Source organism: Cricetulus griseus, chromosome 6 (assembly GCF_003668045.3).
Source record: "Cricetulus griseus strain 17A/GY chromosome 6, alternate assembly CriGri-PICRH-1.0, whole genome shotgun sequence".
Taxonomy (NCBI): Eukaryota; Metazoa; Chordata; class Mammalia; order Rodentia; family Cricetidae; genus Cricetulus; species Cricetulus griseus.
In genome coordinates this window covers 99,199,755-99,225,480 of record NC_048599.1, presented here as the reverse complement: position 1 = coordinate 99,225,480, position 25,726 = coordinate 99,199,755, and the positions used below count along the sequence as shown (strand labels likewise).

At 36.9% G+C, this 25,726-nt stretch overlaps 1 protein-coding gene across 1 annotated transcript in view; it reads left to right on the top strand.

The window, feature by feature from the left end:
- Positions 1-25,726, top strand: part of Agps (alkylglycerone phosphate synthase) — a 106,293-nt gene that overhangs the window by 9,934 nt on the left and 70,633 nt on the right. The window contains exons 2-7 of the mRNA XM_027420134.2: positions 18,076-18,165; positions 19,229-19,319; positions 21,419-21,539; positions 21,675-21,749; positions 24,056-24,127; positions 25,586-25,665. Of these exons, the coding sequence (XP_027275935.1) occupies positions 18,076-18,165; positions 19,229-19,319; positions 21,419-21,539; positions 21,675-21,749; positions 24,056-24,127; positions 25,586-25,665 (529 nt within the window). The remainder of the gene's footprint in view (positions 1-18,075; positions 18,166-19,228; positions 19,320-21,418; positions 21,540-21,674; positions 21,750-24,055; positions 24,128-25,585; positions 25,666-25,726) is intronic.

Sequence of the window (25,726 nt, the reverse complement as noted above, 5' to 3'; positions counted from 1 at the left end):
ATTTTGAGTCCATATACAGGGAATTGAAGCCAGAATATTACGCATGTTAGACAAGTGCTCCACCACTGAACCATATCCCCAGTCCTTAGTTCATCCTTCACATCCTGTTTTTACCTTATCTACTTAGACTGTATTAGCTTTCAGCAGTCTTATAGGGGAATTTTCAGGTGATACTTCTTCCAAGACACATTTTTTTTTAAATTTATTTATTAGTTCTAGTTAGGGAACAAGCTTGTTTCACATGTAAGTCCCTTCTCCCTGTCCCTCCCCTAACCCCTATCCCTCCTCCCCCACCCCATCCCCCCACCACTCCTCAGACAGGGTAGGGCCCTCAACAGGGGCTCTGCAAAGTCCACCAAATCTTCCTGTGCTGGTCCTGGGCCCTTCCCCATGTGTCCAGGGCCAGAGTGTAACCCTTCACGTGGGATGGGCTCTCAAAGTCCCTTCTTGCACCAGGGAAAAATACTAATCCACCACCAGAGGCTCCCTGGAGTGCAGAGGCCTCCTTATTGACATCCATGTTCAGGGGTCTGGATCAGTCTTGTACTGGCCTCCCCAACAGCATCTGGGGTCGATGTGCTCTCCCTTGTCCAGGCCAACTGTTCCTGTGGGTTTCTCCAACCTGGTACAGACCCTTTGTTCTTCATTCCTCCCTCTCTTCAACTTAAATTCCCGATTTCAGCTCAGTGTATATCTATGGATGTCTGTCTCTGCTTCCATCAGCCACTGGGTGAGGGCTCTAGGATGGCATAAAGAGAAGTCATCAATCTCATTTTAGGGGAAGGGCTTTTAGGTTATCCTCTCCACCATTGCCTGGATTGTCAGATTGTGTCATCCTTGTAGGTCTCTGGAGATCTCCCTGGTTCCAGATCTCTTCTCGGACCTATAGTGGCTCCCTCTGATATGGTATCTCTCATCCTGCTCTCTCTCCTCTATTCTTCCCCCAACTCAGTATTTCTGCCCCTCCATTTCCTCTTCTCTTCTCTACTCCTCTTCTCTTGCTCTTATTGTAGCAGCTCCCTCCCCACCCTACCCTCATGCTCCCAATTAGTTCAGGAGTTCATGCCACTTCCATTTCTGGGGACCATTCATCCCTTAGAGTCCTTCATGTTTCCTAGTTTCTTTGGTGAAGAGGATTTTAGGCTGGTAATCCTTTGCTCTATGTCTAAAATTCATATATGAGTGAGTACATACCATGTTTGTCTTTTTGTGACTGGGTTACCTCACTCAGGATGGTTTCTTCTAGTTCCATCCATTTGTCTGCAAATTTCAAGATTCCATTGCTTTTTTCCTGCTGAGTAGTACTCCATTGTATAAATGTACCACATTTTCTCAATCCATTCTTCAGTTGAGGGACATTGAGGTTGCTTCCAGGTTTTAACATTGATAATTACTGGCTGATTCTAACTGAATGAATGTCTTGTTGATTTCTCCCATACATGAACTGTGTTTGGTCATTAGTTTCCATTCCCAGAATGCCACTGTTTCTTTTCACATTTTTTATTATTCGAATGCTTAAACACAATAATATGCCTCCTAACAGCATTGAACTCCATCCTCAGCCTCTATTCAGTCTGACAGATGAGATACAATTTTTTTTAGCTGTGATTCACAAGACGCTTATCTTCACTGATACTAACTCAGATAAAATTTTGATTTTTCCAATGCTGGGGTCAAACCTAGAGCTTTGTCATTGGTCTCTGTGTAGCTGGATTTTTATTTTTTAAAATATCTTTTTCAAATGATTTCCATTCCATTAGGAAACCAGTATTTGATCAGGGAAACTGAGTGCTGCATGCTGTGCTGTGCTGTGTTGTGCTGCCTTCTAACATTGCACAAGTGTTTGGCAGCCTAGAGGAGCTAGACAGATATGGTATCGTGGATGTAATAAATGTTATAATCATTGTGTACAGAGGGAGTCATAAATCCTTGAGGAAGACAGGAGAAACATTTCAGGAGAGATACTTGCTTGGGCTGGCTCCATGGATTAGGGAGAGGAGGGCATTTCAGAGAAGGGAGATGGAACAGGTACACAGATAAGCAGCTATAAAAGGGCATGAACTCTCAGGAGTGGTGATAACGTTTTTTGGGTCTGGGAATAGCTGGAGAGTGAGCAGTTATTTTATGTGTATAGGTGTTTTGCTTGCATGCATGTCTGTGTACCACGTGCAGGGTGCCCACAGAGGCAAGTGTGAACAGTTTAAAAGCAGAATGTAGAGTTGTACTTTTGTTGGCAGCATGAAATATAGAAAATTCTGTTTACCCTGATGGAATTCCCATTGATGCTGCTTGTTTTCTGCTGTTGCCTGTAGCTTTTTTTTCCTTTCCTGCATAGCTTTGTGCTTCAGTCAGGTAGAAATCCCTATGCCTTTCTACCTCTGTGTGGCTGCAGTCTCTGCCATCTCCCAGAGAACAGAAGTCTGCATGCCCCAAGAGTGAATCTATCTACTTGCAGCTAGAAAGGAGCACTGCTTGTCCAATGCCTTAGATTAGTTGGTATTCCCATGGCTGTAGTTAGTGCTAGAATCAGGTGACCAACTTCCTTACTTTGCCGTATGATTACTTTGCTTACAAAGTTCATGTTTGAGAATTGTGCAGTGGAGTTAAAACAAGAAACTCCTCATGTTTTAAGTAAGTTTACCATTTTATGTTGGGGCTTTTTCATAGATGTCCTGGGGACATGAGACCCAGGACTGCAAGTTGGGCACATCTGGATCCTAGTGTTATCAGGTACTGTTTGAATGACCAAGGAAGGACAAGTTACTAAAAATTCCTGGACCTGTTCTTTGTCTCTTTCTTTCTTTCTTTCTTTCTTTCTTTCTTTCTTTCTTTCTTTCTTTCTTTCTTTCTTTCTTTTTCCTTCTTCCTTTGTATTAAATAGGTGTAAAGACAGCTATGTTCCAGAACAACTGTAAGAAGGAAATAGACCCCGATTGTAAACCCACAGCTTTACAGTATTGTGTAACACCATGGAACTATTGAGTAAATGTGGTAGAAAGTAGTGCTGGGCTAGGAAGTAGTGAGATATACTCAGTGGCAACAATATACTTGCAATAGAGAAAACAAACAGCCAACAGATGTCACCTTCTGCTCCTGGGAGGTTGGGTAGTACTGAAGAGCAGACACTGGCACTTCTCCTGTGTCACAGACCATTGTCAGGATCATGGGCATCACATTTACTAGTGATAAAAGAAATTCTTGATGGCTCTGAGGAGTCATTGCTCATTGTTGCCATGTGTAATGTTTAACACACATAATTGGACTTTGAATAAATACTCTCTTGTGTTAGAGGTGTCAATTGATAAAATAACTTTTAAAGTTTTGTGCTTGTAAGACTAACATGTATAAAACAAGGAAAAGTTGTATAATAGATAACATTTACTAAGATTTAGGTAAAATTTCCTTTGGGTAGCTCTCATTCGCCTTTCTGAATCCCTTTAAAATTTGGACAGAGATCTGTGAGCCTCCCTGTCTGGGAAGCATATCTCCACTCCACTCCCTGTCACCCTTTCCCTTCTCCATTCTGCCCTGTTGTTGCCCCTTTCATTGCTGAACTCCACCTAGGCCCACCTCTCTGCTGAGTACAGTGGGCTTTCATTTTTTTTTTTCTTTCAGTGCTGATCTCTGGATTTGGAGAAGAAGGTTGGTGAGAGTAAGTTGATTTCATTGTATTCCTTGTTCAATAATGAGTCTTTCCACTCTTCTGCTCATGCCTTAAAGTAGGTTTACTTTGTATGGATGACTCTGTAGCATGAAAAATTGATATTCAAGCTTCAATCTGAAGAGCAGAAAACCAAAGCAGCTGGCCACTAGCTCTTATCTCTACCTATTCTCAGACCAAAGGGGTGATCCTCAAACTATTCCCGACTTCACTGCTCCTCAGAGCCACTCAGATTGTTATGCTTGCCTCAGTGTGGTTGAGACTAATTTTCAGACTGAGTTCCTCTACCTTTTATACCTCCCAAATCCTGTACTGATTCACTCTCCCATAGCCCAGGGTGATCGTGGACTCAGAGATCCATCTGCCTTTCTCCTGAGTCCTGGGATTAAAGGTGTGCACCACCACTGCCTGGCTCTATGGCTTGAGGCTGGCTTTGCTTTCTGAATCCTCAGGCAAGCTTTAATAAATCATAAATAATATATCATCACAATTCCTTTTTTTGTCTAATACAAAAAGGCTACCCTATAAAACTATATACAATAAGTACAATAAATGTATACAATATATACAGGCAATAAGTTCATCAACAATGTCTAGTCCATTTGCATTTGACAAATTCAGAGAAAATACTTCATTAACTATCCTGTCTTGGTGAGTCCAAAGTCTTGTACCTAATTCACTTTCTATTCTAATATGCATGATCAAATTATCTTTTAATGACTCTCAGCCTTTTGCACTTTATATATCTTTAGTGTATTTCTTTTCTGAATCTGGTAAACAATGAAAACTATATCTAGTCTTCAACTCCCTCAGAGACCTGAGAAGGAAATAATATTAACTGAGTAAACAGGAAGTGCAAGCAAGGGACTTCCAAAAATGTGAAAAGTGACAGAAACAGATGGCTGCCTGGACTGTCACCCAAGGTTCCTCTGCAATGTTGGGGCATCTGTCTTTGGTCCACAGCACTAGCATATTTGACAGACATTTCTGTGAAGCAGGATATTCTGAAGGACTGTACCGCCTTATCTCGGCAAAGTTGTCAGTCATTCTCATTTGTGTTCTGTTTGTCCATTTTGCACAGCATACTGTCAACAGTTGATGCAAGGGCATTGTCTTGTCCAGGGGCTACTTTTGCCACAAAGAAAGTAAATTCCATGTGAGTTTCTTCGATGCCCATCATCTTTTTCTGAAGTATATTGGTGCTGCCAGGAGCATACACGTCTCATTGTCATTAAAAAATACCTATGTTATTAAGACATTTTAAATGTCATATTCTGTAGACCTCTAAAGTGTTTGAAGACAACCTGTCTATCTAAAATATATCTGTTTGACCTTAAAAACATACCTAATGTGATTATAGTTTGATTGTAATAGGTGACTAATTACTCATGTACATTTCTTTATTATCTTAATATAGTTGGTAATAATTTTCAAGAACTATGCAATGTAATTTGCATTACATTGACAAATGAGCTGTATAGGTACAATACCTTGAAAAAGATTAGAAATGTATATACAGTATGTTTTAACCAATGAGTTTCAAATTTGTATCAATATGCAGTATTTGTATATTGATATATTTGCCTGGACTGTCCAATATACAGAAGTCCAATCAAATGTAAAATATTTAAAACTAGTAGTTGTGGCTGGGCGTTGGTGGTGCACACTTTTAATCCCAGCACTTGAGAGGCAGAGGCAGGTGGGTCTCTGTGAGTCCGAGGCCAGCCTGGTCTACAGAGCTAGTGCCAGGATAGGTACAAAGCTACACAGAGAAACCCTGTCTTGAAAAACCAAAAAAAACAAAAACAAAACCCTAGTAGTTGCTTTTAAGAGTAGATTCAGTAATCTACCTTTTTAAAAATGCCATCTGTATCTTTTTTCTTTTTAGAGTAGATTCAATAATCTACCCTTTTTATCCTATCCTATCATATCTGTATTCCTTCTTTTCTTCCCAAAACTAAAACCTTGAATCTAATTCCCTTTCTTCTACTTTCTTCCTGATCATAACCAACATTTTGTAACCAATTCCCCTAAACAATGGCAAATATTCATAACCTCATCAGTGATCAAAAACCACTCACTCCACCTCTTGGGAATATGAGCGTCATGTTCTTAAAATTACTTCCTGCTGTTTGGCAGCCATGGCATTTTAGGGAATCCTGAAAAGAAAATTTTAGATTAACTGTCAAGCTGTAGCAGTTTTGTTCAGTGTCTGCATAATGGGAAAGTACAGGGTTTGTCTCAAGTTCTGGCTAGCCACCTCAAATTTGTTTTGAGCAGTGTTTGTGAGGCTGGATCATCTCTGCTTGGCCACCTCAAAATTGTTCTGAACAGTTTGTAGTTCAAAGTAGGTTTTTAGTTGGTATTGTTAAGCTTAATGGTGTTACCATAGTCCTGGTGAAATTGTTGTGGGGCCCTATCCTCCTTTTTGGAGACTTCAAATGTTGCTGTTAGTTGTGGTCATGGTTCACTGTAGAAAACTGGTAGACACTCAAACCTGAAATCATGTACAGGAGGTAGATGAAACCTTTTTCTAGTTATTTAGTACTCTATATGATCATTAATATCATGACAAAAACTTTAAAATACATACATATTAATCTTATAAATTTTTATATAAACATACTGTAAGAATATTTGTTAAAAGTCAATATAAAATCAAAGAATTAAGAGGTTAGTGGCAATACAATAGACTTCAAATGTTTGTTTTTCTTCTGTTCCATATCAGGCGGCTCTTCTGACATGATACAGAGATCTTTTAGTTTTCTTTAATAAGCATGCTTGGGTTTAGAGAAGGAGAGAGCCACACTTTAATCTTTAGTTGGACTGGGACTACAAAAGAACCATTTGCATTATGTTTGTAGAGAAAAGCAGAAAGAAACACTTGGGAAGATTTATGAAATTCTATCCTGTTGGAAATATGATATACCAATAGGTCAGTTTACTCCTTTCCTTGGGACAATTTTCTGGATTATTTGTCCCTTTTCTTCAGATGTCTCAATCATCTGTTGGTTTCCTAACTCCTTAGCTGGATAACTATATTCTCCTGAAAAGACAAAAATAAAACCCTTCCCCAACCCTAAATTTTGGGAAGGTTATCCTTTGGTAACTTGTATTTGATCAAATGAAGAACATTTGTTAGTTTTATAGATTAGATTAATAGCCATGCTACTTGATGAACTATCATCTCTTCTACTTAAGAGGTGTCTTTTTAAAATCAAATCTTTATCAATTTTGATAGTATCCATAGCTTTTCTTCCTTTGTGGAAACAAAAGAAAAACCTCTTTCCCAACATAACACATGTCCTGGTTTCCATTTGGAGGTCAACACATCTTTGAAGTATACTGGCTGATTTAATTCTGTAGTTGTTTTCTATTATATGTCTCTCTGCAGCTGTTGTTCCTTTCTTGTTAGCATTCAGAAAATCTCAAGTTAATAAAGCACGATGCAATGTATTTTTGGGATTCTTTATCATCTCTTTCTGTTTATTTAGCATATCTGTTAGAGTTTGATTTGACCTTTCTGTAACTGCCTGCCCTGTAGGATATTGTGTGGTATACCTGTAATATAATATTATATTATAATAAGCAAAAAAACTGTTTCATTTTCTTAGAGACATATGCTGGAGCATTGTCTGTTTTTATTTGTACAGGTATACCCATGCTGGGCATGACTTCTAGTAAATGTGTAATTACCAAATCAGCCTTTTCTGAACTCAAAGCAGTTTCCCATTAAAAACCTGAATAATTATCAGTGGTGTGGTGTACATATTTTAATTTTCCAAATTTTACAAAATGGAGCACATCCATCTGCCAGATTTTATTCCTTTGAGTACTCTTTGGGTTACTTCCTGCAGGTAGTGGAGTTTGGTTGTATAAAGAACAAGTAGGACATTTCTTTATAATTTCCTTGGCTTGTTGCCATGGTATGGAAAAGTCTTTTTTCAAACCTTTGCTATTGACATGGTGTTTTTAATGAAATTCTGAGACCTTTAGCACATTTCCTATTAATAGTTGGATCAGTTTCATCATTACATTGTACTAAAGGGCCTGGCAGGCCTGTATGGGAACAGATTTGTGTCATATATATGGGATGATTCCTATCCCTGATTATGTCTTGTAACTGAATAAACAATAAAGTCAATTCTATATCATCTGGTGTAAATTTAGTGGTTTCAATATGTAAAACAACTCTTTTCTGAATATTGTGAACCAGTAACTATGTTGAGAGGTTCTTTATGATCCATCAACACCATAAGGATAGCATGTAATTCTAATTCTGACTTTTGGATAGAATTATAAGGACGTAGATACACTTTACTTAAATTTTCTGATTTATAACCTGCCTTTCCTGATTTATTTGCATCAGTATAGAGTTTAGGGGCTCCAGTTATTGGTGTTCCCATACAGTTTGAGGAAGGATCCAATTCTCTTTATAAGTTGAAATCTCTTTCTTTTGGGGTAATTGTTGACCTGTCCCAAAAATTACTACAAGCTCTTTGCCAGGGTTCACCTTCTACCCATATTTTGTCAATTTCATCATTAGTAAAAAGGTACTACAATTTTTGCTGAATCTATTCCTGCTAATTGACAAAGTCTCAATTTTCCTTTTAGAACCAACTCAGAAATCTTTTCTGTATAAGTTCTTAATTTTTACTCAGTTTATGTCATAAAAGAGCCATTCTATAATAATATCTTGCCTCTGCATTAAAATTCATGTAGGGGAATGCTTAGAGGGTAATATGACTAGAATGTAGTTAAGCTTTGAATCCACATGATCCGAATGTGTCATCTGTAATTTGTCTTCCACCAATGCCAGTTCTCTCTCAGCTTTACCTGTTAATTCCTTGGGACTATTTAAATCCTTGTCACCATCTAAGGTTTTGCTTAAAGGAATCAATTCATCAGTTTTTATCCCAATAATGTGCTATAGATGGGAAATGTCTCCTAGCAATCTTTGAAAGTCATTAAGTGTCTGCACTCTATCTCTCCTAATTTGCACCTTTTGGGGTCTAATTTTTTTGTAAACCTAAATAGCCTAAATAATTAATAAATCTCCAGGGGGAGCAGAAAAGATATGTGACAGATAAGCTTTTAGATGGGGGGGGTTAGGAGAGGACGGGTGGGAGAAGGGAACTGGGATTGTCATGTAAAACAATTCTGTTTCTAATTCAAATAAAAAAAGTTGAAAAAAAATTAATAAATCTCCTCTTTATGTTTTTTTCAGGAGCAATTTGTAATCCCCAACAAAGAAAAGTTTTCTTCTTTTTCAGACATTCTTTCTAAATTATCTACATTTGAATCAGATAGTAAAATGTTGTCCATGTAATGTTAAACTATAGATTGTGGAAATTGCTTACATATTATTTCCAATGGCTGCCATACAAATATTTGCATAGGGTGGGGCTATTTAACATTCCCTGTGGGAAAACCTTCCATTGATATCTCTTAGTAGGCTGAGAATTATTATAAGTAGGCACAGTGAATACAAAGTTTTCTCTCTCTTTTTCTTGTAATGGTATATTAAAGAAACAATCTTTAAAATCAGTAACTATGAGAGGCCATCCTTTAGGCAATAGAGAAGGCAAAGGAATTCTAGACTGTAAAGAGCCCATTGGCTATATCACCTTATTAACAGCTCTTAAATCTGTTACCATTTTCCATATTCCTGATTTCTTTTTAATAACAAATACAGGAGAATTCCAAGGGCTGGCTGATTCCTCTATATGCTGAGCATTTAGTTGCTCCTGTAACCAGCTCTTCTAAAGCCTGCAGTTTCTCTTTGGTTAAAGACTCAACCCATACAGGTTCTTATGTCAGCCCTTTTATAGGTAGGGCTGTTGGTGTCTTTGGAAGATTAGCAGCTGTTGTGTCCTGTTCTTGTACCACCTGAATGGTCAGTGATTGTTCTCTATAATACCCTGCAAACTATAAAAGGTTTTGACTGCAGAGAGTTAAACTTGTATTTGGTTTGTTGTATGTTTGAAGCTGTGATTGTAACAAACTTCTGTCTTTAAAAAGATGTTAGAAACTCCAGTTTGTTTATTTGTTTTTTTCTGGTAACAAACTCTCATGGAATTCCTTTATGCAAATGAAAGAAACTGGAGTTCAGGGGTTGAGCATTTTGCCTCAAGTTTAGGGAGTTGTGATTATACTACTTGGTTCATGGTGTTTGCTAAGAAGCTTCTCATTTTATTTTCTTCTGTGTGACTCCTGATCATATATTGTCTGTCTCTCCATGGGTACCCATGGATGTTCTTGTATATGTGTTCTGTAGAATATACAGTTACTTAGTGGTTTTTTTCTTGTCTTAAATGCTGTTAATTTCTCCTTTTTCTTTGTATTCATCACTATCTTTCTATTTTTTTCTCATTCATTTTTCTTGCTTTTAGATTAATTTTTTAGTGTACAAAATAATGGGTTTCATCATAACATTTTCACACATATATCATTGTATATTTTTATATACCTCCTACCCTCCAGTGGCCTCTCTTCCTCTTGCCAAATAGTTTCCTTTCATCTCTCATTTAAATCTAGATTCTGGATAGAGAAAAAAGTCACTATTCTAAAAGTTTGTGTGCCAATCTACTTAAATGATTCTGATCATTGTGTAATAGCTCACAGAATACATTTCCACTTTCTCCATTCTCTAGTGAACAAATTTCCAGGAAATGGAGCAAACATGTTCCCTTGTGGAACAGGGCATGGCTTTGTCTGTAGCATATGTCCAGGAGTTACTGTTGGATCTCTAATTGGCATAGCTTGTGTATACTTAGCACAGGATTTTTCTTCAGAGTTTATTACTAGGAACATTTGTGTTCCTCTTTGTGTGCCTTTAAAGAAATTTATTTTTTAATTTCATGTAAATGATGTTTAGCCTTTGTGTATGGCTATATAACATGTGCCTGCAATGCCTGCGGAGATTGGAGGAGGGTATTGATCAGATCCCTTGAAACTGGAGTTACCAGTGGTTATGAGCCTCCATATGGGTGCAGGGAATCAAACCTGGGTCCTCTGGAAGAACAAATACTCTTAACTGCTTGGGCATGGTGGCACATGTCTGTAATCCCAGCACTTGGAAGACAAAGGCAGGAGGAGAAGCCAGTCTTAGGCTTCGTGAAACCATTAAGTTTTCTGAATCTTCAAAGATGACTGTGTCTGCATTCTTTCAACCATCTTGAATAAACTGCAGGTACTGGGTAATGTTCAATTGTTAGCCCCACACCTCCCAGTGTCCCCAGCTCATTGGTTGGATGCTTTCTGCAGTTTGTACTTAGAATTAGACTTATAGTTTTACAAGTAAAGGTTTTCAGGAATATTCAGAGATAGAAGTGTCCCTGGTACTGCACAGAAAGCAAAAGTACTGCACCTTGAGGTTGTTTCACATGGTTCCTTCCCTCTGTAGAAATACAAGACTAATCAGATAAAGGTAGGGGTGGTGAATTTTATTTCAGGCAACAGGAGATAGTATATGATTCAGATGCTGATCAAAACATTCAGTTTATTTCCTAAGTCAGATGTCACATCTCACAACCAGGCATGATAGACCTAAGTTAAGGTTTTCTCTAAAATAACTCCAACTATTGTACATAGAACCAAGCTATTTGTATTAACTCCCTATTTGAAAGAGAATTTGTTTCACTGTCAGGCAGTGTATATTGTAATTATTTTTGAAAGCTTTCTTACTGAGTTTTTAGACAATAACTGTGGGGTTGGTAGGCTACATATGAAGATGACTTTACATTTAGTTCAAAAGACCTATTTTTTTTTTTTTTTTTTTTTTGAGACAGGGTTTCTCTGTGGCTTTGGAGGGTGTCCTGGAACTAGCTCTTGTAGACCAGGCTGGTCTCAAACTTGAAGAGATCCACTTGCCTCTGCCTCCCAAGTGCTGGGATTAAAGGCGTGGGACACCACTACCCGGCTAAAACGTATATTATTTTTTTAAATTTATTTATTATGTATACAACATTCTGCCTCCATGCATATCTGCACACTAGAAGAAGGCACCAGATCTCATAAGGGATGGTTGTGAGCCACCATGTGGTTGCTGGGAATTGAACTCAGGACCCCTGAAAGAGCAGTTGGGGCTCTTAACCTCTGAGCCATCTCTCCAGCCCTAAAACCTATATTTTTAAAGTTAAACTTAGAATATAGTATTATACCTTCCTCCTCTACCAATCTTTAGATTTCTAGTGAGACTCCATTTTTCTTTTTAAATAAAGAAGTTGGTAGGAATAGAATTTCATTTGTAGGGTTTCCCTTAGTTACAGCCCCCACTCTCGTAACAATAAGTCTTTCTGCTAGGCTGCCCGAGTCCTGCTGCCACATGGGCGTTTTCTGCCAGGCTGCCCAAGTTCTGCGTGCTGCCACATTAAGGTCCCAAGTAATGCACAGAGACTTATATTAGGTACAATGCTGCTTTGCCAATGACTAGGATTTCTCATCTGCTAGCTCAGTCTTAATTATCATAAATCTATATATTTTGTAAGACTTATCAGATGCCATTGGAAGTGTCCTGTCTTCTCGGTCTCACATGGTGACTCTGTCCTTTTTCCTACCTTTCCCAGAATCCTCTTTGACTCCTAGTCCCACCTATCTTGTTTTTCTATTGGCCAACAGTACTTTATTTATCAACCAACAAGACAATCATATACACAGAAGGACCTTCCCCATCACCTCCCTTATCTTGGTCTATGGCAATTTTTCATAGTGTATCTTTTCAAGAAGTATGTGTGTGTGTTGCCATCTTTCTCACCACTTTTGTTTGTTTGTTTGTTTGTTTCCTTGCATACCCCCCACCCCCCACCCCAGGCAGGGTTTCTCTGTGTAGCACTGGCTGTCCTGGAACTCTGAAGACCAAGCTGACCTCAAACTCACAAAATCTGCCTGCCTCTGCCTCCTGAGTGCCTGGCTCTCATCACTTTTTATTTCCCATGATCTGTCTTAGGCTGTACCAGCCTTGAAGCAGTTAATCACAAGACAGAGAATAAAGATCTTTACTAGAAAGTCTTGAGGAGGGTTAGAGTTTCTGCACAATGTATGCATGTGTGATTGGTTTGAAAGTGACTGACACTGAGGTTGGCTTGACCAGCACTGAGTTTTCTGGCATTCTTCTCTTCTCACTCTTCCAAAAGCTGTTATTCACTTTAAACTGGAACAGATAGACTAAAGTTTACCTTCATCTTTACTGAGTAAGAATTAAGATATCTTCTATTAGAATTTTATTAGACAAGCTTTAAAAGTTCTTAACTAACCGATCTTTAAAAAGTTGCTAACCCACGCCAGGCAGTGGTGGCACACGACTTTAGTCCCAGTACTCTTGAGGCAGAGGCAGGAGGATCTCTGCGAGTTTGAGACTAGCTTGGTCTACAAGAGCTAGTTCCAGGACACCCTCCAAAGCCACAGAGAAACCCTGTCTCAAAACAACAACAACAACAACAACAACAACAAAATAAAGTTGTTAACCCAGAGTAAAAATAGTCTAACTAACGTTTTTCTTTTCCCAATTTTTGCATGAGAATACCATGCTTAGAAAAAGTAAAGGCAGAAGCCATGCATTTAGACCCAGAAACTTGTAATTTACTATTGATGAGGAGTGGGGATGTGATGATTAGTCTTCAGGTACAGAGTCAGAAGTGAGTCCTGCCATTAGGACTAAATAAAGGAACTCCCTATGGATTAGTAGTAACAGTACTAGGTCTAAACATTTTCCTTAATGACCCAGTAACAGGCCTGGGTAGTGGGAAAATGGGGTTTGCAAACCACACTTCTCCTAGGAGAATACTGCCACCTTGTGTGTATGTGATGCAATTCTATTCATTTTCTTTTGTTGGAACAAATAATTTTTCTTTTTCATGTTTGTACTACATGGTTCTCAAGTTTGTAAAACTTTTTTTTTTTTTTTTTTATAGAGTAAAATCAAGTCAGTCTTCTTTTTGGCAGTAGGGAGAGTCAGGTTTTGAAGAAATCAAATTGGGTGTAGTTAGTTCCAGGAATTGGGAGATGATATTCTTTTACCTCTGGTTTAGTTGTGAATGACTTTCTTTTATTAGAATATTTGGGAAAGCTGAGGTTCTAAAAAATTCTTTATTGCAGTTTTCCTGGTGCCCTGGGATTGTTATTCTAAATAGCAGTTTACTATGTGATGGGGAGGGTATCAGGTACATGGCTTATTGATATGGCTACAGTCCTTGATTCTTTAATGTTTCCTTCAGGCCTAGTGCAGAATAACCACAGTTAGGACATGTGGTGAAAAGAGGGTATAATTTAGTGGGTTTCAGATATTGTCTAAGACTGGGAAACAGAGTTGGATACTCATAACTCAGCCCTGTGACCATGGCTTCTCTTGGTAAAACTTCTTTATCTGGAAAAGGTGGAATAGGGCAGTTTCTAAGGATCAGATTTAGATTTTGTAACGTGGAATTTTACTCTCATTTGCAAATGTTAAAGCTGTAATAGATATCAAGGTATTTGCAGTCTTCTACACAGAAAGAGGATTAGGATCAGTCACTTAATAAAAGCTGTTTTGGCTCACAGTTTGGAGGCATCCTTCTGTGGCTGATACCTGTTGTTTTGGGCCAGTGGTGAGGCAGCATATTGCACTAAGCAGCGAGTGTCAGAACAGACTAGTCATTCTATGCCTTGGCTATAATAAACAGACCAGGGATTCACAGTTCCCTTTTAGGACATGTCCCTAATGACTCACCTACTAGGCCTCACCTTTATCATTTTATAACACATTGCCTGGGGACTAAGCCTTTAACACAAGGGCTTTGGGGTAATGTTCCAGTCCAAACTTTTGCAAAAAGAATTTCCTGATTAGTATAAAGAGAAAGAAAGTATCCTGTTAGCTTACATTTAAAAGCTTAGAGATTCTTTAGGATAGTTTCTAATTTGAAATGTAAGGCCAAATATTCTTTAGCATTCAAATCTCCTTATTTGTTTGAGAAGGGGACTCCCACTAAACCCATAGCTAGATTGGTAACCAATTAGAATCCCTCTTCCTCCCAGTTCTGGGATTACAGGTGGGTGGCCCAGGTGGCTTTTTAATGTGGTTGTGGGCTCTGGACTCAGGTCTGCATGCCCATGCATCAAGTGTTCTTATATGCTGAGCATCTCTCCAGCCCTGAGCTGTGAAGTTTTTTAGTAAAGGAATTCTAGGCAAATCATCTTCTACATTATGTAGAAATCTTGTAGGTTAGGAGAAAATATTTAAGACAGGTGAGGCCCACACCTTTAATCCCAACACAGGCAGATCTTTGTGAGTTTGAGGCTAGCCTGGTCTACATAGCAAGTTCCAGGACAGCCAGGGTAATGTAGAGACTCTGTTTCAAAATAGAAAAAAAAAATTAGACACTAATGTGGCCCATTTGTAGATCTAGTCTTTGGCTTGATGCTTTTGAGATGTTTTGAGCAGTTTTTTTTTTTTTTTGTAGGAACTGTATTTTATTGATAGCAAACCATGATTTTATTGTTATTTTTACTGTTTTTTTTTTTATGCCTTTTGAGATAGGGTCTTACTATGTAGCCTAGGCTAGCCTTGAACTTGTGATCCTTTTGCCTCTGCTTCCCTATTTTTAGGAAATCATGATTTCAAAGAGAAAATTCTTAATTTCTTTGTCTCAACTTTATGTATTGAGACTTGATGGGGGATGTCCTGTATGCTGTGAATATATTATTCTCTTATTGGTTGATGAATAAAACTGTTTGGCCAATGGACAGACAGGATTTAGCCAGAAATCAAGATAGGGATAGAGAAAGGTAGTAGGCAGAGTCAGAGAGATACCATGTAGCTGCTGAGGAAGCAAGAGGTCCATTTGGGCATCACTGGTAAGTCAAGACCATGTAGAAATACACAGTTTATTAGAAATGGGCCAATAATTAAGAGACAGCTAGCCAATAAGAAGCCCAAGCCATCGGCCAAACAGTTTATAATTAATGTAAGCCTCTGTATGTTTATTTGGGCTATAGGCTAGGGCAGGACAGAAACTTCCATCTACAGAGTTTTGTATATATTTGTTTATTTGTATCTGATTCATTGTACTATGTTTATGTTGCATTTGTTTGAAAAGCCTTTGGCCTAGGACAATAATTGCTCTAAAAATTTTACTTCTCAATTTTTGTTTTCTTCCTTGAGAATTATGGAAAATTTGCAGAGTACTTTCTAGTAAGAACATCTTTGTTTATTTTGAATTACTGCTTTCATTATAGTTTCCAAAGTGGTGGGTTCTCTAGCTGGGTACAATGGCAAAGTTATTTGAATTAATATGGCATATAGCTTTTTTAAATAGAAACAGTTTTCATTTAGTTAACTGGGCAGAAACAGGAAATTGCTGTCTTGTCTGCTGAGATGCTAAGGAGGTAAAGTGTGCTGTGGCTTGCTCCTTCTCTCTGATCTCTCAGCATTTCCCTTTGTATCTGACTCCTGCTTCTTTTTATCTGAACCAATTAAGAACCCCATTTACAGTTATTTTCATTTCAAGCTACATAGCTGGAACATTTGCCACTAATTTATTTCAGTAGCAAAGATTACATACACCAGGTACCCTTGTAACACTAAAACTGACACCATACTTAAGTATGGCTCTGCACATGCCCAGACCAGTGCATTTCCTGTATAAAGTACATTACTGATTTTGATGAAAGTGGTCTTTGAAATTATGAGATCTAGCATTTGGAAATGTAAAATGAAATATTGAAAGCTGATATAGTCATTAGTGGTTATCTGTAGGTCTAGATTGGTAGAGGCTGAAGAGTGTAGATAGTTTATAAACCTCACACTGAGTTCTCTGTGTCTTTGGGTATTTTCAAAGTACCAATACTTTGGTTCTGTGGTTTCTGTTTATTAATTTCAGGCTTTTATTATTATTATTTCAGGCTTATTATTCCCATCTATTGCTTTCAGGCTTGACCTGTTGTTTCCTTCCTGAGGAGTTCAGTAAGTCTGAATGTGCTCTGCCATTTAGATGTAAGCACAGACATCTAAACTGCTCTTGGAACCGTCTTTGCTCTATGCCAGAGGTTCCGATAAGGTTTGGTTTTTTTTTTTTTTTTTTTTTTTTTTTTTTTTTTTTTTTCATTTGAGTCTAGGAATTTTTAAATTTCCTCTTTGATTTCTCCAGTTACCCATAGAGTACATTGTTCAATCTCTATGTGTTTGTATAGTGTCTATAGTTTTCTCTTGTTATCACTATAAGCTAATAAGATATAAAAGATTAGTTTCTTTTTAATATGTTAAGCCTTGATTTATGACCTAACATGTACCAGTTTTATTTTAAATCTAACTTATTTTATTAATGTCTGCTAGTAGATGAACTACCATATATATATTAGTCTTCATCATAGGAGAAAATTAAAAATTCTAATGTTTTTCTAACAGATGTAAAAGTCTGTTTCCTGTTCAAGTGGGTGCCTAGTTTTAACTGCAGAGTTATTCAGGCCATCTTATGGTTTATTTACTTACACTGTTAGGGATTAACCCAGGATTTTGAGCATGTCAGGCTATATCCCATACATTAAACTTGGTGTACAAAATGAAACATTTATTTTATAAGTACATTCCTTTTCATCTGTCTTTGAATGAATTAAATTTATTGGTTGTAGCTCATTGGGTAGCATCCACTGCTTATTACAGTGATTTTATATTTAGAATTGTTAATATGTAGGCATTTTAATGTTCTCATTTTTATTTTTACTAATAGTAATGGATATAAGGTCTTTTAAATGATTGTGAAAATTAAAAGCCAATGATACATTGTTTGGTTTTGAAATGTTTAGCAAAAGTTTATTTTTTTTAAGAGATAAAATTATTTTTAGTTTTGTGTGTGTGTGAGAGAGAATATTTATATTAGTTATAAGAGACAAATTCAACATGAAAAGACTGAAACAAGAGGGAATACGATCTTTCACAGTGTCTTTTAGTTTACTTCAGCAATGGTGAGCACATGGATCCCTGTTGAGGCCAATTAGGTGCTTTGGGTGTTTTGGGAAGAATACGAGAGTAAGAAAAAGGGCCGAGGTGCTCAGAGGTCAGCATGTGGAAGTCTGTGTGAGTGAGTGGATCTTGAGGTTTGTCTTAGCGATTTCACACATTTTCTTAGTATTAAAGTGTGGAAATGGTGGTGATTGCTGACAGTATGATGTTATGTATAGAGGAGAGAGAGATATACATTTATATGTATATGAGAGAGAGAAAAGCAAGAGTGCATGAGAGTGGTGTATGTGGGTATGTGATATGTATGTGGAATCCAGGTGTTTGTTCTCCTGGTGGTTGTGAGCTACCTGACATGTGGATCCTGGTTGCCAAACTCAAATCCTCTGTAAGAACAGCACACACTTTTAACTTTTGAGCCATCTCTAGCATCAATATAGGTCTTGTATGTATATATAAATGTTTATATTTTTCTTTTCATTAGACAAGAAGTTATGAAATGGAATGGATGGGGCTATAATGATTCCAAGTTCTTCTTCAATAAGAAGGGCCAGGTTGAGCTGACTGGGAAAAGGTAACCCTGCTTTTAAAGTTCATTTTATTCCTTCTTTTCCTGATAATTTGATGTCCCCTCCTCTAAGCAAAAAGTTACGAGCATTTTACTTTAATTCCTTTATATCTTACATTTTAAATTCTTGCATCATGATACCTATACTTTTATATCTTTTAAAATAAGTCTTAATATAATAATTCATATATTAATACTATCACACTTCTAAAGTAACAAGGCTTGTTACAATATCTAATTATTTAGTCTATATTCTCATTGCCCTGTTATCTTATAAATGATTTCTATAGGTAGTTTTCTGAATCAGTATCCAAAGAGACATCCCATGCCACCCTTGGTCCTCTATGATTTTAATTTATTGGAAGTGACTTTCTATTTAAGTATGGTAATTTACATCTGTGTTTGAATTATAATGAAATAGAACACCGTTAAGGTTATTAGGACAGCATTAATTAAGAGCAAAGAGGATATGGTGGTGCTGTTAGAGACTTTATCTTGGGCATTGGTTCTTAACCTTCCTAATGCCACGACCCTTTCATATAGTTCCTCATGTTGTGGTTACCCCAGCCATAAAATAATCTTTGTTGCTATTTCATAACTGCAATTTTGCTACTATTATGAATCATAATATAAATATATGATGTGAAGGATGTCTGATAGACAATCCTTGTGAAAGGGTGGTTCAACTCCTAAAGGGATCGCAACCCACCAGTCGAAAATTTATCTGCTAGTTTTAAAGATTGGAAGATTGCACTACTGCCACTGTAACCAGCATGGGTTGAGAGAAAGGAAGAATGAAGGTGTATTATATAAGCTCTTGAAAGTGGGCGTGGGGAAGGTGGGTACTTGACATATTCTCTTTAAGGGTAGGCAGTTTTCCCCTCTCTCAAGCTCATACAAGAGTAAGTCCCTAAACACGGAAATAGGATCTAGGTACTCTGGAATTAAATATGTAGTATACAAGCAGTTTTGTTAATAAAACTTCTTGATCATTCCTAGAAGCAGAATATAAACTTCACATTTAGATAAAGATACCTCTCAGCATTTTTTTATCTACTTTGTACCTTAGGTACCCTCTTAGTGGCTTGGTTTTACCGACTTTGAAAGACTGGATCCAAAACACCCTTGGAGTAAGTGTGGAGCACAAAACTACCTCTAAAGTAAGTAAACAATAGTTATAAATGTTCAGTTATGCTTTTAATGCCTACTTAGTTATCATAACTTGTTCCATTGTTTGGTACGGTTATCTTTTTGTGAAGCCTGTTATACTAGTCATGTTCAGTTTTCTAGTATTAGAGATCTAGATCCCAACCTCAGATTTTGACAGGTTTATCAGGCAGACTTAATCCTTTCTGTGCCTGGGTGATTCTAAATTAAGATGAGTGTAAAGACTGTTTACTTTGTACAGGTAGCAGTGAATGTAAGCTAATTCATTTTTCAAGAGCTGTTGATTTTTACATAAGAGACTGATTTTAAAATAATAGGCTGATATTAATCTAGGATAAATATGTGCTAATTTAAGGTGAAAATATATTTTAATATTATTCCATATCATTTTTAGAATAATAGGATACTTGAAGAATTACTAAAATGTGAAAATTTGAATAAGATAAGAATCAGGATTTTAATTAGTTTTTGTAGTTCCATTTTTCAGAATGTGATGTTAAAAATTTTTAAACTGACATGGTGTCAGTGGTCCATGCTTGAAATCCCAACACTTGGGTGGTAGAGGCAGGAGGATTGTAAGTTTGAGATTAGCCTGAGCTACATGATGAAGTCCTGTCTTAAGGAAAGAATAAAACCAAACCAAACAAGCAATCTTAAAAAAAAAAAAAAAAACCCAAAACCCTTAAACTTTACACATATGAAACCAGTGAAATATTTGGTATTCCTTCATATTGTCATTATTCTTATTGTTATTTTGCTAGACATTAAGTAGTCATCTCATCTCTCCAATTGGTTTTTCAGGACAGAAATATGGACTTTCTTCTATACTGTGTTCAGCATGTAATTGCTTCTAGGAGTTGGAGCAATGGCTTGGTAGTTAAGAGCACTTAATACTTTCGCAGAGAACCTGGATTCAGTTCCCAGAGCACATACGATGACTCACAATAGTTTGTAACTGCACTTCTGTTTTCATTAATTTAAACTGCCGGACAGCGCATTGTTGGAATTCTCTTGGTTATTTCCTTTTAGTAACTATAGGATAAATTTTATGAAGGCAAGATTATACCCTCCCATCCCTCCATCCCTATTAACTTTAATTGCTGTTTCCACAGTGCTTTTTGTAGTAAAAATAAATATTTATCTGAGCAAACACAGTACCTTAATAGACTTAGAAATATCAGACATTTTTGTTTATGTTTTCTTATATATTTTTTATTCCAAATACTGTATTAACTTTGTTTATATTCAGTTTTATGTTTGACATGCTCTTAGGTGCTTTTCACAAAATTTAGTTTAGTTGTGTACATTTGGTTGTTAATCTGTTTAACATGTGAGGAAACAGACACAATGGAAATTGAATGACATGCACAGTGTGGTTTTAACTTTACAATTGAAGATTGGGCTTCAAGATACTAGCTGAAATTGAGTACCAACTTTATAATTAAGTCATGTGTTTTTAATTCATGCATTTTATGTATGTGAGTGCTTTGTCTTCATGCAAACCAGAAGAAGGAATCTGATCCCTTCTCTTGAAGGGATGGTTGTGAGCCACCATGTGGTTGCCGGGAACTGAATTCAGGACCTCTGGAAAAGCAATCAACTGCTCTTAACTGCTGAGCCATCTCTACAGCCCAAGTCATGCATTTTTAAACTGCCCAATAATAATAGTTTTATTACTTAATATAAGAGTTTCTCTGCAACATTTTAAAATGGCCATTGAAGAACAGGAGGTGATAAATTTTTATCTACAGGTGAAAATTTTCGATGTAAAACATACCTCGTATAATATTTAGTCTAAGCTGAAGGTTTGAGACTTCCCGTCTTCTCTATTGTTGATTGCAGTCTTCATTGTCAGAAACAAAGGGAGCCATAGAAACAAAGAGAAAGCATAGTCTCCCTGTTACACATGTTATGGGAGATGATTAACCAATTTGTACTTTGCTGCTGTAACCAAGTTGGGCTCTACTGCCTGATACTTTCCTATGTATTTATCATATATTGAATGCCAAAATCTACATCTTACAATCATTCTCCTAGTGAGGAAATCAAAGTTTATTATTTAGAAATAAGTCAAACCAATTTTATTTTTTAGGCATCCTTAAATCCTAGTGAAGTACCTCCTTCTCTTGTAAATGAAGATTTCCTTCAGGAACTTAAAGAAACGCATATTTCCTACTCACAGGAAGCAGATGATCGAGTGTTCAGAGCTCACGGTAGGTTGCTTACACTGGGGCTGTTCACACTGGTGTTGTTCACACTGGGGCTGCCCATGTTGGGTTTCTGTCTTTATTTAGAAGCTTCCTGTATGTTAAATTGTTTTGCATTTTTCTTTTTAAACTACAAAACAGGTCATTGTCTTCATGAGATATTTTTGCTCAGGGAAGGGATGTTGGAACGGATTCCTGATATAGTTGTTTGGCCAAGTAAGTTGTTTTTAACTCTTTATATAATTTTGGTATAGTTTGTTTCCAAATACATTATCAGTTCTCTGAGGAATTTAATTTTAATGTGAATTTCTTACTGGTAATGAAACCTAGTTTTCCTTTGCATGAGGGCAAGTTTTAAGAGAATGTTGCAGTTTGCAGCGATGCATTTTGAGATGTTGTGGCAATCTAAGGCTATTCCAAGATGTCTAGATAGTTGTTTCCTTTTGTAGTTTGGGGTTCCATACATGTGCATACATGCATACACACCTATGAAATCTATTGAAGTTGTCTTTAAATTTGCTTAATCTGAGTCTTAATTATACTATATGGAACTTTGCTGATTTGAGATCAAGCAAGGGCCCTTCAGGTAGGGCTTTTTCCATTGTGAACATCAAATAGTGTGGATGTCTTTTGTTTCAGTGCACTGCTGAAACCCATGTTTCCACTGGTGTGTATGTATGTAAAACCCAAAATTTCCAATAGTAAAAATTAACTTTGGGAGCTAGTGAGATGGCTCAGCAGGTAACGGTTCTTGTCTTACAAACATGACAACCCAAGTTTAATCCCCTGTATTTGATCCCTGGAACCTCCATAAAGGTAGAAGGAGAGAACCAGCTCCACAGAATTGTCCTCTAATTGTCCATGCGTGCTCCCCACCATGCACACACACAAACACCACCAGCAGCAACAATTATTAATTTTTCTTTTTAATTGAGGCTGTAGAGGTGGCTCAGTTGCTAAAAACATTGACTGCTTTTCCAGAGGACCCAGACTCTATTCCCAGCATCCATATGGCAGCTCACAACCATTTGGTAACCCGAGTTTCAGGAGATCAAACACCTTCTCTGTCCTCTATGGGCGCTGCATACACATGATAGACAGACATGTATACAGGCAAAACACTCATACACATGAAATAAAATTGAAAATTAAAAAAAATATAACCTTACTTGAGCTAGATATCATAAATACTTGTAATCCCAGCACTTGGGCGGCAGAGACAGAAGGATCAGGAGTTCCACGTCATTGGCGATATTGTGAGCTTAGAAAAATCCCTGTAGTAAAGTGCAGTGGATTTGGTGAGGGAGGAAAGTAAGCATGTAATATACTTCAATTTTTATAGTTGCTACCTGTTAGAGAGAAGTATAAGAATGGTACCATGGAAAGGGCTGGTGGGGGGACGAGGGCAACACAGTTGAGGAAGGCTCTTACATAAGTCGCAGTCTTAGAAGACACTTTGCCTTGAAATCCCCTTCCCTCCAGCTGGAGTAGTACCATCTTATTTGGCATACAGTCACCCATGTCAGTTTTTTGTTATTTAGATAACTTAGTTATATATAAAGGAAAGGAATTAATGTGCTACTCTATTTTGTGTAAGATTTTAGTATTTGTTTAGGAATAAAGAAACAGTAGTGCTAAATTTAGTGGGTGAAAATATGAGAAATACGCTATTTACATAGTCTGAATATAGTTACTGATTTCAACAGGAAATAAAACATCCTTCTGGTCAGGTTACACAGCTGACAGCACCTACCTAACTAAATGATCAAAGTTAAGATGACCAGAAATGAGACACGTCTTTGGTTATACCATGGTGAGAAGGGCATAGCTTCACTCCTGTGAGATGCCCACCAACTGTTTAATTTCCGTTTAATCTTAGGGAAACATGCAGACTCAGAGATTTGCTTGAAATAACTGCCTGAAGTTCCTCAGAAGTGTCATTGTCTTGAAAGTCAAAGATAGATAAGGAAATGTCTATTTAGAGAAGACTAATAAGACATCACAGCTAGAATCAGAATGTGATTCTAGGTTTGACCCTGATCCGAAAAGGAATGTTAGTGGATTATTGGAGGAAGGGCTGTAGATTGATTTTGTCAATGTTAATTGATTGGTTTTGATAGACCTTCCTTGTACGGGATGCTAATGTTTGAGAATGTGACATGAAAGACATTTTTAATACAATTTTATAAAGTCTGAAATTGTTAAAAATACAGTTGAAAAGAATCTGTCATTTAATACAGCCATTTAACATGGTATAAGTAAATATATTGACCCTTAGTTTTGTAAGAATATATAGATTTTATTTTTTAATTTTTATTTATGTTTTGGTTTTTCAAGACAGGGTTTCTCAGTGTAACAGTCCTGGCATCCTGAAACTCACTCTGTAGACCAGGCTGGCCTCGAACTCACTGATATCTGCCAAGTGCTGGGGTTAAAGGTGTGCACTCCTACTGCCCAGCTAAGAAGAATATGCAGATTTTATTTATGTGCCTATAGTTAATACCTCTTTCTTTTTCCAACAGCGTGTCATGATGATGTAGTTAAGATTGTGAATCTAGCATGCAAATATAACCTTTGTATCATACCAATTGGTGGTACGTATTGTGTTTTTCTATTTTTAATATGATTAAATTTGTTCTATTTAAAATATTTGTTTTTAATTGTATTCCCTTGAATATGAACATTATAATTATAATGTAGTTATTGTAAAGAATTGGCTTATAATGATCGTTTGTGTTGTAAGTAGGTCTGCTCTACACTGCTTGAGCTGGTTTTACCTGTAATTCATGTTCTTTTCCTTTATGGATTGTAGTTGAAGATGTACTTTAATATGAAATAAGAAAATGTTGCTTAGTTATTTTTTAACCTGTATGTCTGTGGGGAATCATTATATTTTTCTAAGGCAAAATGTAAATGTGCAGTGTCAGCTTTGGAGCACCAGAGTGATCATGGAATACTCCAGGAATTCAAAGTTCATCAGTGCACTGATGGCTAGTCAGTGCCTCTGACTATATATTGGTCTTTGAGTTCTTGTTATAATTGTTGTTGACTGCATGATTTTAATAAATAAGCCAAAGGAAGTGACCTTCACTCACTGTATTGGCATTGGCAAATGGAAATCAGACCTCATCAACCCTAGGAGCCCCAGACTCCCTCTACAGGTGATATTGTCCCTTTAGTTAGTGAACAGAGAGGCACCATGGTGCCACTTATGAATTTTTCTTTTATTACAAATGATGTTATAAGCAAGTGGTTGTTACCAACCACAGGTGATGTGTTTGTGACTGATAATCTTGCATGGTGAAATTAAACTGCTGTGTACATATTACTTCTTCTGGAAATTGAATTCCAGAGATTTCTCCACAAAGACTGTATAGAAATATCAACTAAAATTTTATTTTGATATGGGATGTTACAGATATAGTTAAAAAATTAAAATGTTGTATTATTCTTTGTTAAGAAAGCTTTTATCCTTTGACAAATTATATTAAGAGGAAATAGGAATACATTGTTTAAATACTTCTACATATTGTTTATCCTATTTTACCATCACTTTAACCAAAGAATATGATAAATTTGTTTTTAAATATCATGATCTGGGCATTTAGCCTTTTAATTTATTGAAGCTTTTTGTGTAAGACTTATTTTAACAGAAAGACAATCATGTAGTTATGGTAGTAAGGAGTTGATTGTGCTTCTAGTTGTTCAGGACTTGTCTTTTTTCTTTTAAGATACCTCTCCTTGGTGACTATTAGTTTAGATCTTTGCTTATTATGTTTTTGGAGTCCTACAAATTGCTAGGACTTTCCTTGAGTGTGTCATGTCCAGGGATGGAGGCATAGCTCATTGCTTTCAGTTCCATAGTAGTCTGCATTTGGCATTTAGCATAAAATAAAGGTGGCTTAGTTTTCAGGGTGTTAGCTTTTGTAAAATAGAAATAGGTGTCAGTGCTAGCAGGCTCATTTGTGTTCTCTTACTACTAGGGATTTGTTCCAGAAATGTAGCAGAAGCAAAATATGTAAACATAAAGTTTTTGTTTCCTGTTTTGACAGGAGGAACAAGTGTATCATATGGCTTGATGTGTCCTGCAGATGAGACAAGAACAATAATTTCTTTGGACACTTCACAAATGGTATATGATATTCTAAGATAATATTTGGGGTTGTTTTCTGTTTAAAACATCATTTTCTTAG